We start from the raw sequence: 17,157 nt of genomic DNA, 5'->3' as shown, positions 1-17,157 counted from the left end.
ATACCACGAGATCCTCCCTCCCGGCAAGCCATAGCTTTACATCCTGTGGATAAGCATTTTGAGACTAAGAATCAAAGTGTGCCAGCGCAGTGGTTGTGTTCATATCCCCTTGTTGCCTGGCATATCTCAAGAGAAATCCTTTCTAGGGGGGGATGGTATTTAGCTCCTCTACACCAGGTAGACTATAGTCATCCCTTCCCTGCAAGTTGCTCTCCTTCCCAGGCTCTATCGCCCTCTTCCCTGTTTCCCACGAACTCATCCGACTGTGTCCCGTGCAGCTGCAACATCGATGGCCTAGTGTTCCGTGCTCCAGAGAGCCTGAAGCAGCATGTTTCAGTGGTTCCTTTGAGTATCTTCCTGGCCAGAGAGAACTTCTTGGAGAGGCTTTAGCATCACTGCAGGAAGAACCAAAAGGGAAAGGGCCCCCATCCCAACTCCAGCATGCCCTTCTGGTTTTCAGAAGAGAACACAGAGGCCCAGAGAGGGCAAGTGAACTGCTTGAAGTAACACAGCAAATTGTTGGCTAACACCATGGTCTCTGGGCCTCTTGGTGGGAGTCTTGCACTATTTCCTCTTCAGAACCCTCTTGGCTATTGAATGGGTAAGCGCGGGTGACTTCCTGTCTCCATGCCTTTAGTGCCTAACTAGAAAAGGCAGGGTTTTCATAATTCGAAGCATCCTAAGACTGGGCTTTTCTCCAGTTGGGCAAAAATGATTTTTGAAAACTGTATCCATTAGGATGCTTTAAATTACAAGTAATTTCTACAAATGTTCAAACTGCCCTAAACAAGGAGAATGTGTTGTCTCATAAATTAGCTTTTCAGATGTGGTTTGAGCTACAGGCATGGTTTGATCCAGAGATTCATGACATCACCAGGGCACCAACTCTACTTCTTGTAATTTCCCAGCTCTCACCTCCTTGATGTGTCAGGCTCATCCATAGCGGCTTTTCTTGCAGTGTCAAGAACACTGTTGCAGCACCTGGCTTCACACCCACTCACCATGACCTCCAGAGGAAGAGAGCACTTCTGCTCCAATGTTCCCAGGGAGTCTGCAGTCCACTCTGATTCGACTGGCTCACATTACAGGCCTGCCACCCTTATCCAGTCACTGTAATCAGAGAATGTGATGTGCTTAATGGCCACCGAGGATATGGAATCACAGTCCCCAGAACTGCTGGCATGTCCACACAGAAATCAGAGCATTGGACCGGGCGTGTGGGGTGGGGAGTAGAGGCTGGGTCATCACTGGTGCCTTCTTCTACACTGACATCTCTCTGATTCTGCAGAGGCCATGAAATGAAGAAGGGGTTCTGAGAGTTTGCCAGTCACCTTCCTCCATCCATCTAGGGCTCTGAACCCAGGTGTGGGAATGACAGGAACGCCCTGCCTGGCCTTCTCCTGGGTCTCTCATCACATTCTTCTTTTCTTGTCTCCAGACAGAGATTACTGCAGTTTATGTGACAAGCAGCCAATCGGGAGGCTGCTTTTCCGGCAGTTTTGTGAAACCAGGCCTGGGCTGGAGTGTTACATTCAGTTCCTGGACTCCGTGGTAAGTTCCTGCTCCTGAGGGATGGTCCTGTGGTCCTCTGTGATCAGTGACTGTTTTGGCTCAAAGGAAAAGATAGATCTCATGGGTTAGAAGAGTGAGGAATAAACTCACTGCTTACAAAATTCCCACTACAGACTTTGATTAGGAATGCAAAATTGTCTGAGGATCTAAACCCATGGGTGACCTTGGGTGGGCCCCCTCCCCTCTGGACCTTAGTTGCTGTTGCTATAAAGTGGAGCCCTATCAGCTCTTAGATTCTGGAAGCCTGGGTTATTATGGGAGGTAGTGCCTGGGGAAGTTAGGCCTAGCTCTTGGATCTCGAGGCCCCTTCCTCCAGCTGAGAACCCATTTTATAGAATTCCAAAGCTTTTGTGTGTTTGTACAATTGTTTATTGTCTGCTTCCCCATTAGAATGCAAGCTCCCTGAGGGCAGGACCCTGGGCTTCCTGTTCACACCTGCCTCACACAGTGCCCAGCATCTATGGGCACTCAAATGTCAAATGAAGCGCATGGCTGTCAAGCTGGTCTGACACCAGTGGCTCCACTGGGCTCTGGCATGGGTGACATGCCTGACAACATGGAGTCTTCCTTCAGATGTGCTTGTTATTCGTTTGTTTAACAAATGCTGATTGATTGCATGGGCTTTTAAGACAGGTTGTGGGAATAGTCAGGAGTTCCTCTGCACCTGCCCGGGGAGCCTGGGCACCTCGGTTCAGCCAACTGCCCTTGGGTTTCTATCCGAGGAAGGAGGACAAGAGGGGAGGAGGAGGAGTGGAGAGCGGTCATGAAGGGTGTGAATTCATCCAGGCCCCTCCCCTCCCCCCCAGGTGCAGGGGCCGAGAGGCTGCTGTTTCCTGAAGGGCCCTCATGCCACCATTGGCTGCAGCCATCCCGACTTCTTTCTCAGTTTGGGGGACAACCCTTTAGGGTTTCAAGTCTCTGTATCTGCTTCAAGATCTTGATGTGCATCTCTAGACCCACAAACCAAATTGCCCACTGGACATCTCCACTGAAGTCACAAAGGCCCCCTTAAAGTCAGTAAGTCCCAAATGCACTCAGCACTTTCTCCCAGGACCCCAAAGCTACCAGCCCTGAGACATTACCTGTTCCAGTGACCAGCACCCTACAGTCACCCGAGCCTGAAATCTTTGCACTCTTTGGTGCCTTCCCCTCCTCATCCTTCCCCAACCTGATCAGGCTCATGTGCTTGGCTCCTTGACCCTGCCCAGGCCAGCTCCCTCCCCTCTGCAGGCTCTGCCTTGGGCTTCGGGAAGGCTCTGCCTTGGGCTTCGGGCAGGCTCTGCCTTGGGCTTTGGGGAGGCTCTGCCTTGGGCTTCGGGGAGGCTCTGCCTTGGGCTTCGGGCAGGCTCTTGGCGCCTCTTGGATGGGTGATTACAGTAGTTTTCAATCTTAGCTGGGCATCAGAAACACCTGGGTAGCCTTAACAACACAGCAGAGCTTGAGCTGAAGCCCAGACCAATTAATTTGAATCTCAGGAGGTGGGGCCTAGTATTTTTATAACTTTTTATTATGGAAAATTTCAAGCTATAAAAAGTAAAAGTCGACAGAATAGTGTAATGAACCCCCAGGCACCCTTCACCCCACCTTTATGAACCCACAATTATGAACTCATGGCCAATCCTCTTTCATCCATTCCTCCATCCTCCACTCTGTAACACTTTGTAGCAAATTTCACATATTATCTCATCTGTGAACTTTTCACTATGTATCTCTGAATAAGCGCTCTTTAAAAAATAGTACTATCACAGCTTAAAAAATTCTTTCCTATCATCAAATGTTAGTATTCAGATTGCCAATGTTCTCGTACATTTTATGTGTATTTGTTTGAATTGGTCTGGCTAAGGTCCACACATTGTGATCTGTTGATGTTTTCTTGACTCTAGGCTCCCCCATAACTATCCATCCCCCTTTGTAATACATTTGTTGTTCCTACAGAAGAGCTTCCCACAGTCTGAATTTTGTATTCTTATCCCTAAGTGTCATTTAACAGGCTCCTCTATATTTCTTTCTTTCTTTTTTTTTTTTGAGATGGAGTCTCACTCTGTTGCCCAGGCTGGAGTACAGTGGTGCGATCTCAGCAGACTGCAAGCTCCGCCTCCCAGGTTCACACCATTCTCCTGCCTCAGCCTCCCGAGTAGCTGGGCCTACACGTGCCCACCACCACACCCAGCTAATTTTTTGTATTTTTAGTAGAGATGGGGTTTCACCATGTTAGCCAGGATGGTCTCGATCTCCTGACCTCGTGATCCACCCACCTCGGCCTCCCAAAGTGCTGGGACCACAGGCGTGAGCCACCGCACCCGGCCAGGCTCCTCTATATTTCTTATACATTGCTAGTTGGATCTAGAAACTTGACCAAATTCAGTTTCCCTTTTTGCAGGGTGGAGTGGGATTCGACTTCCTCAGTGATTTCATGTTCTTCCATTAGGGGGCATATACCATCTGGTTGTCTTTCTTTTTGAAATGGTAGCAGCTATTGCTAGTTTGTACCTGCATCTGTTAATTAACAAGGGCTTGCAACATGGCAGCATTCTAATTCTGCCATTCCTTCTTCATTTGCCAACAGAAGCACTTCCTTTTGATGACCATGTGGTGAGCCAGCGGTAAAGTTCATAGAGGAAATGGTTGATTCTTTTCTGCATTAATGTTTCTAAAATACCAAACTGGTTCACTACCATCCTCCAGTAGCAGTAACTGTTTTTAACTCGTGGTTTTAAACATGTTGCATGTGTATTGTTGCACCGTAGTCATTATCCTGACTGATGCTCATCGTCTCATCAGTGGCTAGTGGGGGCCTCTCCAGGTTGGCTTCTGAGTCCCTGGCTGGGCTCCAGCAGTTATCAGTAGTCTCCTTGCTGTCTGATATGACACAGGGTTCCGGGCTCATCTTGTACTAGATCCATTGTTTTTCAGAGGAGCTGTGATTCCTTTTACTGGGACATAGTAGTTGCAGGCCACAGTTTGGCACAAGGGTTATTACCACTAGGCCATCGATTCTAGCACCTATTGGCATTTTTCAAATCTCCCAGAGGTTTAATGTGTATCCAGGGTTAGGAAGTAATGACATCTAGGATAAAGTCCAGGTTCTGAGGCTGACTTACCAGATCATCCAGCATCAGCTCCTGCCCACCTTTTCATCCTTGGCCTTCCTGGAGTCTTTCTTCAGCCATGTGTTCTGGCCCGACCACCCACTTCTGGCGTTTCTGACTTGCCAGGAGAGTTCAAGCGTCTTGGCCCTAGCTCCCTCAGGCCTCCCTGCCTGAAATCCTCCCCACGGTCCCATTTGCCTGGCAAATGCCTGCTTGTCCTTCTGTCCCCTGTTCTCAGAGGCCCTCCCGATCTCCCTCTTCCTCTCTCTCCTGCTGTGCCCCTCTGCTGTGGGTGCTTGCTTCTCACATGCACCTGAGCCACAATGCTGCCCCATGCTGGCAGAGGTGCATGATGGAGAGTTCAGCCTCCAGAGATAGGATGCCAAGACAAAATGGCTCTGCCACCATCTGTTGGTGAGACCGTGGGCAGGTGTTTAACCCCTCATGTACTTCGTGTCTTCATCTGTAAGTGGGGATATAACTGTATCTGATGATGGGAGGGGTGTTAGGTAGAGACTACATGAGTTCTTACTGCTCAGAACTATGTCTGGAATAGCACTGAGCCTCAATGAACCTAGCCATTGAGAGGTCTGTGTGCCTATGCCTCCACTAGCCAGAGCCTCTTGGTGGCACAGACGTGGCCCATGGTCTGTGAATCCTCAGCCCACAGTGCCACACCTAACAGTTGAGTGATGCTCAGATTGGGCCCAGTGGAGGTTGGTGGCGTGCCTAGAGTCCCAGAGCATGTGAGGGGCAGAGGTAGGCCCAGAACCCAGGTCTCCTGGCTCCCAGTCCAGGCTCCTTCCTCTGCATCATGCTGCCTCTGAGGCCATGAGCATAATAAGCCAATGACATGGAATGTTTGAAGGTGAGAACTGGGATGGAAAAAGAACTGAAGCAGGTTAAAGGAGGTTGGGAGTTTGGATATGGGGAGGCTGGTTGTATCATGAAGTAGGATGGTCAGCATTGGAGTCTTTGAAAAGGCGACGTTTGATTGAGGACCAGGAAGTCACTGGAGGAGTTAGCCAAGTGAATATGTGGTGAAAGGGTGTTACAGGCAGGGAACAGCCAGCACAAAGGCCTGCAGGTATGAGTGTCCGCAGTTGGAGGGGAGGGAGGAGGGGCAGAGGGGGTAGGAGAGGAGCTGATCATGTAAAACTTTGTGCCATCAGAGAACTTTGACTTTGAGTGAAATGGGGGAGCCACTGGAGGGTTTTTAGCAGAGCAGTGGCATGGTCTGACTTGGGGTTTTATTTTATTTTATTTTATTTTATTTTATTTTATTTATGAGACAGGGTCTCACTCTGTCATCCAGGCTGGAGTGCAGGGGTGGGTTCATAGCTCATTGCAGCTTCAACCTCCTGGACTCAAGTGATCCTCCTGCCTTGGCCTCCCAAGTAGCTGCAAATACGGGTGTGTACCACCATGCCCATCTGTGACTTAGGTTTTTAAAGAATCCCACTGGCTTCCATGTTGGGAGCAGGTTTTGAGGGCAGAGGTGGGAGCGGGGAGATCTGCTAGGAGGCTGTTGCAGCAGTCCAGGTGAGAGCAGCTGGTGGCTCAAGCCAGCTTAGTAGCCCCTGGCAGTGATGAGAAGTGGTTGGATTTGAGACTTGTGTGGAAGGTGTATTCTCCGATGGACTGGGGATGAGAGAAGAGTTAAGGAAGACTTCAAAGTTTTGACCTGAACAAATGGAAAGATGGAGTAAGGATAAGGCTGCGGGAGGGTCACCTTGTGGGGAAAATCAAGAGCTCCGTTTTAGGCACACGCGCCTTGGAATGCCCACCAGATCCTTGAGTGGCGAAGCTCCAGGGGAGATGGATATTCAAGTCAGGCTTCATGAGAAAGGTCTGGGCTGGAAATGGAAAATTGGGAGTTGTCAACTTTTTTTTTTTTAATTTTTATTTTTGAGAGTCTTACTCTGTCACCCAGGCTAGAGTGCGGTGGTGTGATCTTAGCTCACTGCAACCTCTGCCTCCTGAGCTCAGGTGATCCTCCTGCCTCAGCCTCCCAAGTAGCTGGGACTGCAGGTACACGCCACCACACCCAGCTAATTTTTGTATTTTTTGTAGAGACAGAGTTTCGCCATGTTGCCATGGCTGGTCTCAAACTCCTGGGCTCAAGTGATCTGCCTGCTTTGGCCTCCCAAAGTGGTGGGATTACAGGCATGAGCCTCCGTGCCCAGCCTTGGAGTTGTCAACATATATATAGCTGGTGTTTAGAGAGCCCTGGGCTGGAGGAGCTCACCAAGGAAGCAAATCCACGTGGATGGAGAAGCGTGAGGACAAAAGATGCCCCGGACCAAGGGCTGCTCCCCATTTGGAAAATAGGAGGCAGCAGCAGCTTTGGGAGCCATCTAGAGAGTTGATGAGGCAGAGCAGAGTGAGGCTAAGGCTAGGAGTCGGTGGAATTTTCCAGCCATGTGTTTTGTTAGACACTTATAGTCAGTTTGAAAAGGGGGAAAAAAAATCCAATGGATGCCCATTTTCATTCTGGTCGTGCCGTCGTTCCCTCTCTCTGGGCCTGTACCAAGAGCTGTTTTTTGGAAAGGAAATGTGAGTCTGGCTCCCTGTGTCAGCGCGTCAAATGCTCTTCACATCTACTCTAATGAAGCTGCCACTCATGAGAGGCCAACCCCATCCCTTCTGCGTTTTCATCTGCATCCCTGGGAATTAGCGAGACTTTTTCATCACCCATCTTGACGTCAAATGACCAGCCTCTGGAACACCTCTTTTACGCACGGAGACTTTATTGAGTTTTCCAGGGCTGGCGTAACTTCTCGTCTAAAATCCGTTTTTTCTTCCATCCTGACTGGAACCCAGAGGAGGGAGGAGGTGGCGGGGTCCTCGGTGTTGCGGTAGTGCCCCGGCTGCTGCCTGACTCGGCCAGCGCCATCCATGCTGTTCCCATCTCTCTGTTGAATTTCTACCAAGTGGAGCTTTTAAAAATAACCTGTCCTCGTTGGACTCTGATGTAGTCCCTGGGAAAGGCTCCTCTCCTGCACAGTATTTTTTTTTTAATTTGAGACAGAGTCTCACTGTGTCGCCCAGGCTGGAGTGCAGTGGTGCGATCTCAGCTCACTACAGCCTCCGCCTCTTGGGTCCAAGTGATCCTCCTGCCTCAGCCTCCTGAGTAGCTGGGATTACAGGTGCACACCACCACACCCAGCTAATTTTGTATTTTTAGTAGAGATGGGGTTTCGCCATGTTGGCTGGGCTGGTCTTGAATTCCTGACCTCAAGTGATCCGCCTGCCTCAGCCTCTCAAAGTGGTGGGATTACAGACGTGAGCCACCGTGCCCGGCCTTCTGCACAGGCTTAATGTCTGCATTTCTCAAGTCAAGTGGAAGACTGCAGCTGTTTTTTAAAGAGGGCCCAGGTGATTTTCTGGGCAGCAGAACTGTTTTGCACATCATTTACTAGACTGCAGGGGGAGTTCGGCCTTTGGTGTTGGTTATCAAGGGTCTTCCAGGAACCTGAGAAAGACTTTTCTCCTGCCACTGCCAGCTGCCCTCTCAGCAAGAAATGGAGTCAGTGACCTAAGCCATGACTAGGTCTGGTCTCTAGAGGGCAAAGAGTTTGCCCAGCTAGTCAGGGGATTGAAGAGGGTCCAGGCTAGTGTCAGCCCCCACAGGCCAAAGGGTCTTGGGCATCTCGGAGACTGATGTACTTCTCTCTAACCTGTTCCCTGGGAGCCTTGACCACATGCTGGTTCATTTGAAACCATCTTGTCTCCACCCTTGGGTGAGATTTAATGGGTTCAGGTCTCTTCTCTTTGGGATTGAGGGATGTTTGGCAGATACAGAAGCAGATTCACCCAGTGCATATTTATGGAGTGGCTCCTGTGTGCCAGGCTCTGTTCCAGCAGTTGGGAGAACACAATGAACAGGAGAACTAAGTTCCTGCCCTTGTGTAGCTTGCTTTCTGGTTAAATGAAAGATTAAAAAAATAAAGAAGATTTTTTTTCTAAGAGATGGAGTCTCACTCTATTGCCCAGGCTGGAGTGCGGTGGTATGATCATAGCTTACCATAGCCTCAAACTCTTGGGCCCAAAGTGAGTCCTCCCACCTCAGCCTCCTGAGTAGCTGGGACTACAGGCACAGGCCACCATGCCTGGCTAATTAAATAATTTTTTTTTTTTTTTTTTAGAGATGGGGTCTTCCTGTATTGCCCAGGCTGGTCTTGAACTTCTGGCCTCAAGTGATCCTTCCACCTTGGCTTCCCAAAGTGCTGGATTACAGGCATGAGCCACTGTACCTGGCCAAGGAAAATTTTAAAGTGAATTAAGCAACACCAGCTACAAGTTAAAATATTTGTTCAGTATTAGCTTTGGGTTTTTTTGTTGTTGCTGTTCTTTTTTGAGACAGAGTCTCACTCTTTCGCCCAGGCTGCAGCACAGTGGTGTGACCTCAGCTCACTGTAACCTCCACGTCCTGGGTTCAAGTGATTCTCATGCCTCAGCCACCCTAGTAGCTGGGATTACAGACATGCGCCATGATGCCCAGCTAATTTTTGTATTTTTGGTAGAGAGAGTGTTTCACCAGGTTGGCCAGGCTGGTCTTGAACTCTTGACCTTAAGTGATCTGCCTGCCTTGGCTTCCCAAAGTGCTGGGATTACAGGCATGAGCCACTGAGGCCCACACAGTATTAGTTCACCTCAAAATATAGTGGCTTGAAACAACAGTCAACCTTTATTAGGTGATGGTTTTGTGGGTCAGGAATTTGGGCATGGCTTCACGACGTGCTGTTGGCTCAAGGTCTCTCATGAGGTGAGATATCAAGAAGTTGGCTGGGCTGCAGTCATCTGAAGGCTTGACCGTGGCTGGAGGATCTGCGTCCACAGTTATTCACATGCCTGGCAGGTTGGTGCTGGCTGTTGGCAGGAGGGAGCCTCTCTGTGGAATTGCTTGAGCATCCTCACAACATGGCTGGCTTTCTCCCGAGCGAGCAATCCAAGAGAGCATGGTAGGAGCTGCAGTGCCCTCTATGACCTAGCCTTAGAGCATCCACACCATTTCCCTAACATCATACTGGTGGCACTGGTTAGCCCTGCTGTGCGCCACGATGCCCAGCTAATTTTTGTATTTTTGGTAGAGAGAGACTGGAAAGAGACTTTCCTAGAGCATGAATAATGAGGATTATTGAAGGCCACCTTGGAGGCAGGTGACTACAAATATGAGGTTACAACAAATGAAATCTCATATAGGAAATGCTGAGAGGCATTCCTATCCGCTAAGTAGCCTAGACTCTAGGTGATGACATAAAATTAGTGGGCCATCACCTGGCTTTCGATGTGCCTGATCATTTGAAATTTTATTGTGAAATCATCCACTCTGCCTCACTGGGGGCTAAGTATTCTGCTTCTCTTGTTTATGAGAATCCAGTATTTGTCTTCATCTTTCTCTCACTGGTGTGATCCCCCAAAATGGGGAGAGTGGAGGGTGCTTATAGTTTTTCAGATGCACATAGAGACAGTCAGAACAGCTAGGAAGCCAGACCCCAGGAGCAGGGCTGTCTTGAAAAAGTGCCACTTCTAAAATGGGTTTATATAGTGCACGTCTGTGGGATCATCCAGTCTCCTCGGTGCTCCACCCATATTCTCAAATAACATGGCTGTCCTAGAAGCTGCCATGTTCTTAATGCTGTCACCTCCAAGCTGCAGTTGACTGGAGCAGGAGGGAGTCTGTGAGTCAAGGCAGGCCAACGAGTCCTTTCCCTAGAATTGATGGCCTCAAGGGGAAGTTCTTCCCTGCTAGAGAAAGCTTGACATGAAAACCCTGGGAACTGTGGACTGCCATGTTTCCTACACTGGAACAAGCCAGTCAGCACCCAGAGATCGTGAGCAGCACACACACACACACACACACACATACACACACACACACCCCCAACACACAGATGATGGGGGCTACAGAAGTGCTTGTGTCCCTAGTTTCTGGGCTCTGGGCCCAGCTGCTTTTCTGTTCTCCCCACAATTTGGTTGTTCATCTCATCCTTAGATTCCAGGAGCCGGGAGCTTACAGTTTTGTTGAACTAGGTTAGGCTGGGATTCTTTTCACTTAGAACAAAAAGAGTAATGGGGAAAGTTAAAGACCTTTCCTGGTAGCCTTTGGATCCTTGGTTGGATGCGGAGACAGAGAAACAATTCTGAGAGGGAAGGAGGAAAAGCAGCTGGTGGGGGTGAGGATGGGTGGAGCTCTTAGGAGAAGAGTGATGGGGCAGACAGGAAGCAGGATGGCACAGCCCCTCTGTATTAGTCTGTTTTCAGGCTGCTGATAAAGACATACCCAAGACTGGGCAGTTTACAGAAGAAAGAGATTTAACAGACTCACAGTTCCATGTGGCTGGGGAGGCCTCACAGTCATGGTGGAAGGTGAAAGGCACGTCTCACATGGCAGGATACAAGAGAAGAGACCGTGAGCAGCAGAACTGCCCTTTATAAAACCATCAGATCAGGCCAGGCGCAGTGGCTCACACCTGTAATCCCAGCACTTTGGGAGACCAAGATGGGCAGATCACTTGAGCTTAGGAGTTTGGGACCAGCCTGGCCAATATGGTGAAACCCCATCTCTACTAAAAATACAAAAATTAGCTGGGCCTGGTGGCGTGCGCCTGTAGTCCCAGCTACTTGAGAGGCTGAGACAGGAGAATCACTTGAACCCAGGAGGCAGAGGTTGCAGTGAGCCGAGATCGCACCACTGTACTCCAGCCTGGGCAACAGAGTGAGACTCCATCTCAAAATCTCAAAAAACAAACAAACAAACAAAATATCAGATCTCATGAGACTTATTCACTATCCCAAGAACAGTACCGGAAAGACCCACCCTCATGATTCAATTACCTCCCACCACCGGGTCCTTCCCACAACACATGAGAATTGTGAGAGATACAATTCATGATGAGATTTGGGTGGGGACACAGCCAAACCATGTTACCCTCTGCCACTGGGGAGCTTATCACTTCCCCTGAGATGGGCGAGCCTGTCCCCTCCCCCTGAGAGAGGCGAGCCTGTCCCCTCCACCACGAGGAGAGATGCAGCCCTCCTTCCCTCCTGCCTTCTATTCAGTGTTTGCCTCTGGCCAGGCCACGATTCACAAGCTGGTGGCTGTGGTACCTCAGGAAATCTGGAGTCGCTCCTACCACTTTCATGCTCCACCCAACGTGGACGGGAGTCCATTCTTCCCTCCCTTCTCAGGTTCCATCCCATCTATTGCCCTAAGATGGGCCAGTGAATCCCTTCTGACTGAGGCCTGAGAGGGCCACTCAGATGGGAGCCAGAGCCAGAGATTAGAGAACATTTTGCCCAGGTGGGCACAAGCTCTGGGGTTGACCAGGTCTGTCTGACCCTGAGGCCCCTGGGGGACACCCCCTTCATGCACTGCTCGCCATTCTCACTGGGGAGCAGAAAGGAAGCAAGGCCAGTGCCCACCCGTCTGAAGCACCGTGCAGGGCATCAGCCAGATCCTGGCAGAAAACAGATGGCCGGCCCCATGTGTGAATGGAGGAATTCAATGAGGGCCTATTTACAAAGCGTGGGAGGGAAATCAGTAGCTGCTGATGCAGCACCCCTGAGCCTCCATCACCCCGCAACCTGCAGGGCCAAGGGAAGGGACTGACGCGGGATCGTGGGAGAAGGCTGCCCACAGGAGTCGGGTCTGGAGAAGAGGGTCCAGGAGCCTGCGGTGCCCAGACAGGGACGGAGCCAGCAGAAAACCACCCCACCACTCCACCCCCACAGCAGGGTGGGAGAGGGCTAGAGGGGCTCTGGAGGGGCGGCCCACGCGGTCAGCACAGACGAGAAGCTGGGGCCGTGGGGCTGGATCCAGGTGTTTCTCCAGCGGGGTGCATGGTGAGCATTGTGCTGACCAGGCGTGTCACTTGTCCCTGCCTCAAGGACTCTGGAAAAGCTGACCACATCAATAATTACAGAAGCTGGAGGTGGCAAGACCTCACGGCATCTCTGACTTCATCTTCCTGTCAGGGCAGAAGAAGGTCTCCTGGGAGAAGGAGGTGACATCTAAAGTTAGTCTAAGGCCAGGAGGAATTCAGCCCAGACTGCCCTTTCTAAACCCAGGGCCGGCTTCTTTGAAAACGTGGCAGGTTCTTAAAAGCATCTGAAGGAAATGTGTCTTCATAGCCAGGACATATTTTCCCTGGCGGATTCTGAGATTGATGATGCAATTAGGGCAGGCCAAGAGAATGAAGTATTAGGGCTATAAACTAAGATGCACATAGATGTTTCCACTCTTTGGGAGGCACAGACGTAGAAATAATTCCTTGTTCCTTAAGCTCAATGTAGTAGTCTGCATTTTGTGTTAGAGCAGCATCTCCCCTCAAAGGCCACCCCTGTGTTTGGCATAAATCACAATGCAGAGAGAAGGCTCATTCAGTGGTGTCTTCCCTGTTGGCACCTGGCAAGTATCTGGATTATGGATTGTCGTGGGTGCTCCCTGGCACCCTGGCTGTCAGAACTGAGCTCTGGGCAGGGAGAGCTCCAGGCTGGAGTGCAATGGCGCAATCTCAGCTTACTGCAACCTCCGCCTCCCGAGTTCAAGCGATTCTCCTGCCTCAGCCTCCCAAGTAGCTGGGATTACAGGCACCGCCACCATGCTTGGCTAATTTTTGGTATTTTTAGTAGAGACAGGGGTTTCACTGTGTTGAGCAGGCTGGTCTCGAACTCCTGACCTCAGGTGATCCGCCTGCCTCGGCCTCCCAAAGTGCTGGGATTACAGGTGTGAACCACCACCCCTGGCTAAGAGAGCTTTAAATGATCAGAACAGCAGAGGTGCCTGTGTTTCGGGGAGGGGACAAGGCCCATCTCTCTCTCTCTGGTCGGAAGGGACTCTCTTGCAGATGGAGGTCACAAGGGCACTCTTTGCATACAGTTTACCTTTCTTTTCATTGAAATCATTGTCTGGCTGCTATTGCCCAAGCTACATCTAATTGTAAAATTCTGGGTTGTTGGCACAAACTCTTACTTGCTGCTTATGTTTGCTGGTTAAGCTGGTTTAAGCTTTCTCCCACCACCTGGGCAAGCGTGTTCTCAGAGCAGTGGTTTCCAGGGTGGCCCCAGCCTTGTGGAGTGTGATCTGCCTTGAGCTCGGCCCATCCAGGGGAGCCACCATGGTACCTTTCCTCTGTAGGTGGCCTCTCAGGACTCCCCTCAGGGGGTCACTGTGGAGACATAGCCTGTCACTAGGTGTCTTAATCAGTGCGAAAAGCCCAGCTGGAGGCCTTCCATCAGTTTTCCGCCTCCCAACACAAATGCTCTTCAAGTGGTGGCCTGGCACGGACTCTTCAGAGAAAGGCCTTTTGATCCTGGTTGGGGAGGCCTGTCCCCGCGTGCTCCCACTGCCGCCCTGTGGACCTGCGTGCCCATCCACCGGCGGGGCCTCTGCCGGGAGGCAGCTGACCTGAAAGGGATGTTATTTTTTTTAACGCGGGTTTTAGTACCCACAGCAAGAGTATTTTTAGCTGGTTATTGAGGCTGATTAGTGAGCCCCAGGCCTCCATTTGGTTAAATAGAGCCACCTTCACAGATGTATTTTGGTACAGTGCAAATCTAGTGTTCTGGATGGTATAGAGTTACCCCAAATGATGGCCGGCCATTTGCCCAGGGCCTGGGTCCTGCAGAGCAGTCTAGCTACATTCCCATGGTGCCTGACCAATGGCAGGCTGTCCAGGGGCAGCAGGACCCTGGGTGCTTCTCATTCTGGAAAACAGCAGGCAGCTGGCTCTAGAGTGCTCAGTCCCTTTGGAGACGCCACTGCTGCCCCATCGCTTGCTAGCTGTGCTGTATTGGAACCTCCCAGACCCTTAGTTTCTTCATCTGCAAATCGGGACTAATAATACCTACCATGTAGATATAATAATACCCTGCCATGTAGGGTGAGCCTGGAATCAGCACTCCATGTGGGGTGTGTGTCTGTGTGTGGGTGTCTGTGTGTCTGTATGTGTGTGTAGGGGTGTGGGTGTGTTTGTGTGGGTGGGTATCTGTGGGTATGTGGTGTTTGTGAGTGTGTAGGTGTCTGTGTGTGGATGTGTGTGGGTATCTATGTGTGTGTCTGGGTCTGTGGGGGGGGTGTGAGTGTGTGTAGGTGGGTATGTGTGGGTTTGATTGTGTGGGTGTGTGTGTGTGTGGGTGTGGGTGTCTGTATATGGGGTGTGTATCTGTGGGGACGTGTGTGTGGGTGTCTGTGTGGGTGTGGGCACGTGGGTGTGGGTGTGTGTGGGTGTGTGTATCTGTGTGTGGGCACATGTGTGGGGGTGTGTGGGTGCGTGTATGGGTGTGAGTATCCATGTGTCTGTGGGCACGTGTGTGTGGGTGTGTGTATCTGTGTGTCTTGTGTGGGCACGTGTATGTTTGGGTGTGTGTGCACACATGTGCACTCAGGTTTAGGGGAGCGACAGGGAGCACAGAGGAAGAAAATAACAGGAAAAAGTCAAGAGGAAAGAGCCACCTTAAAACATCTCAGGAATTCATCTATCAAGACAAATCATCAAGAAGTCCCCAGTCCCTCAAGGCTCATCTTGATGGGGAAGAGGAATTGACCTCTGGGGAGAGGCTCTGACCATGGGGCCCAGTGGGAATCCAGAAGCCAGCACGCCAGTCCGGCAGCTGTGACCTTGGGCAAGTCCCTGACTTCTCTGAGCCTCTGTGTCCAGCCCTATAAAATGAGGGGTGGGATTCCTTACAGAACCACTGCCCTGTCTCCCTGTGATCTAAATGATTATAGTGTTCATGTTTCTCCATGGGAGAAAATCGTTGGATCTTGGCTCTCCATTAGAAGAGAGAGAGCAAGACAAGGACACTCGCTCACTGTGGTTGGAAACGAGACTGGCTGCCTCTGTGGTCACTGCCAGTGCCACCTGCGTGCTCCCTTTGGCTGACCTGGGAGGAATCGGACCCTAGACACTGAGGTGTGAAGTTTCCCTGAGGGCCGGATGGGCATCTGACTGCATGTGGGACGCCTGGGGAGGAGTTCGGGTCCGTCTGTGCTGGTGTCATTTCCTGCCTCTTTTGAAATAGCTGTACTTTTGGACACAGGCTGACAAATCCTTGGGTGGTGGATTTTGAAATGGTTATAAACAACTTGCAATTCGCTCTTTTGTCTAAATGAGAAAGGGACTCTTACTCAGGCTTTTTATTGACTCGAGGCCCTTTATCCATGTGGCAAGTGCGTCAGATGTGAGCAAAGGAGCCCCTCTGGGATTCAGGAAAATTAAAAAGTCTGTTTTTTGGAGACCTCCCATCTTTAGAGCTTGAGCCCTCTGGCTTGGCTAGTTATCAGAGTCCTAAATTCTGTGCTGTGGTTGAGGAGAAGCCCAGCGCTTGGAGGTTCGAGTCCCAGCCCTGCCACCTCCTGCTGCACGACCCTACACAAGTCCCTTCCCGCCGTGGGCCCTCGGGATCTCCAGTCCCAAGGGGGTGGGATGGCAGCCCCTGTTCTCCTGTGTCACTGCCCTGGCTCTTTCGAGGTTCAGATAAGAACATCTTTAAAAACCTGTGTATGTTCACTTTGTAAACTGAAAAGCTGGAAAAGATCAGGCATCCACATTATTGTTTATCCTTGCAAGGTGTAATAATCACAGTGGCGGTAACTATAGCAACTGTTTATTATTAGTTATGATGGGCCAGGCCCCAGGCCAAGAGTTTGATCACTTCCGTCTGTATAATCACGGCATACCTAGGTGCTGGTACCATCTGCGTTTTATAGAAAGGTTAAGCAAATTGTCTAAGATCACACAGCTTACAAGGTCTGAGTGACCTAAGGCAGCTTCTCGGCAGCCTTCCAGTCTGGTGGGCTGTTATTTTTCCAGTAGTTTCCTTTGATTCATCTAAGTCAGTGGTCTTCAACCCCCGCTGCCCAGGTGCCAGCCCTCATGGCCCACTGGAAAGCCTGATTTCATGGGTCTAGGGTGGGGCCTAGCATCAGTGTTTGCTCAGGGCTCCCTGCTGATTCTGATGTGCAGTCTGCGTGGAGCACTGCCATCCTGAGACCCAGCATCTGTGAGAGAGGGCAAAGTAATTTGGACTGAATATCAGGGCTCCGTGGCCAGGTCTTCTCCCCTGGTTTCCTGACCTGCAGGAGAAGGGGATTTGTCAGGTGGCCTCTAGGGGGTTTCCTCCAGGGGCTGTGAAGTTCTGTAACTGTAAGAAGCTCATGAGCAAACCTGTTACTGTTCTTTTTCTCCTTCTGTTTTAGGCAGAATATGAAGTTACTCCAGATGAAAAACTGGGAGAGAAAGGGAAGGAAATTATGACCAAGTACCTCACCCCAAAGGTAAGGAGTCTTCCAAACCCCACAGCAGGTGGCACAGGAGGCCTTTTCCAAAAATAGGAGCCCCTAAGTCTGTGCCAGGCCACGTGGGGATCTGTTAAGTGCTGGGCTGGTAGCTGTTGTTGACCTCCTGAGATCACAGTTCTCATCCTCCCCCAGAGAGTGCCCAAGCCTGGCAGGGCCAAGATGGGGATGGTCTAGGCCAGGCCTGGAGTA

General features: G+C 50.6%; 1 protein-coding gene across 4 annotated transcripts in view; it reads left to right on the top strand.

The window, feature by feature from the left end:
- Positions 1-17,157, top strand: part of GRK5 (G protein-coupled receptor kinase 5) — a 247,761-nt gene that overhangs the window by 173,541 nt on the left and 57,063 nt on the right. For 2 of the 4 annotated variants that reach the window (XM_032176492.1, XM_058435963.1), the window contains 2 exons: positions 1,439-1,551; positions 16,867-16,944. In XM_032176492.1, coding sequence (XP_032032383.1) covers positions 1,439-1,551; positions 16,867-16,944 — 191 coding nt within the window. Of the gene's footprint in view, positions 1-1,438; positions 1,552-16,406; positions 16,418-16,460; positions 16,532-16,866; positions 16,945-17,157 lie in introns of those variants that run through there. The other 2 variants (XM_058435964.1, XM_058435965.1) reach the window with 2 other exon arrangements.

Source organism: Hylobates moloch, unplaced genomic scaffold (genome assembly GCF_009828535.3).
Source record: "Hylobates moloch isolate HMO894 unplaced genomic scaffold, HMol_V3 SCAFFOLD_3, whole genome shotgun sequence".
Lineage (NCBI taxonomy): Eukaryota > Metazoa > Chordata > Mammalia > Primates > Hylobatidae > Hylobates > Hylobates moloch.
Note: the sequence above shows the minus strand (reverse complement) of the source record. Positions and strands in the feature narration are given on the sequence as shown.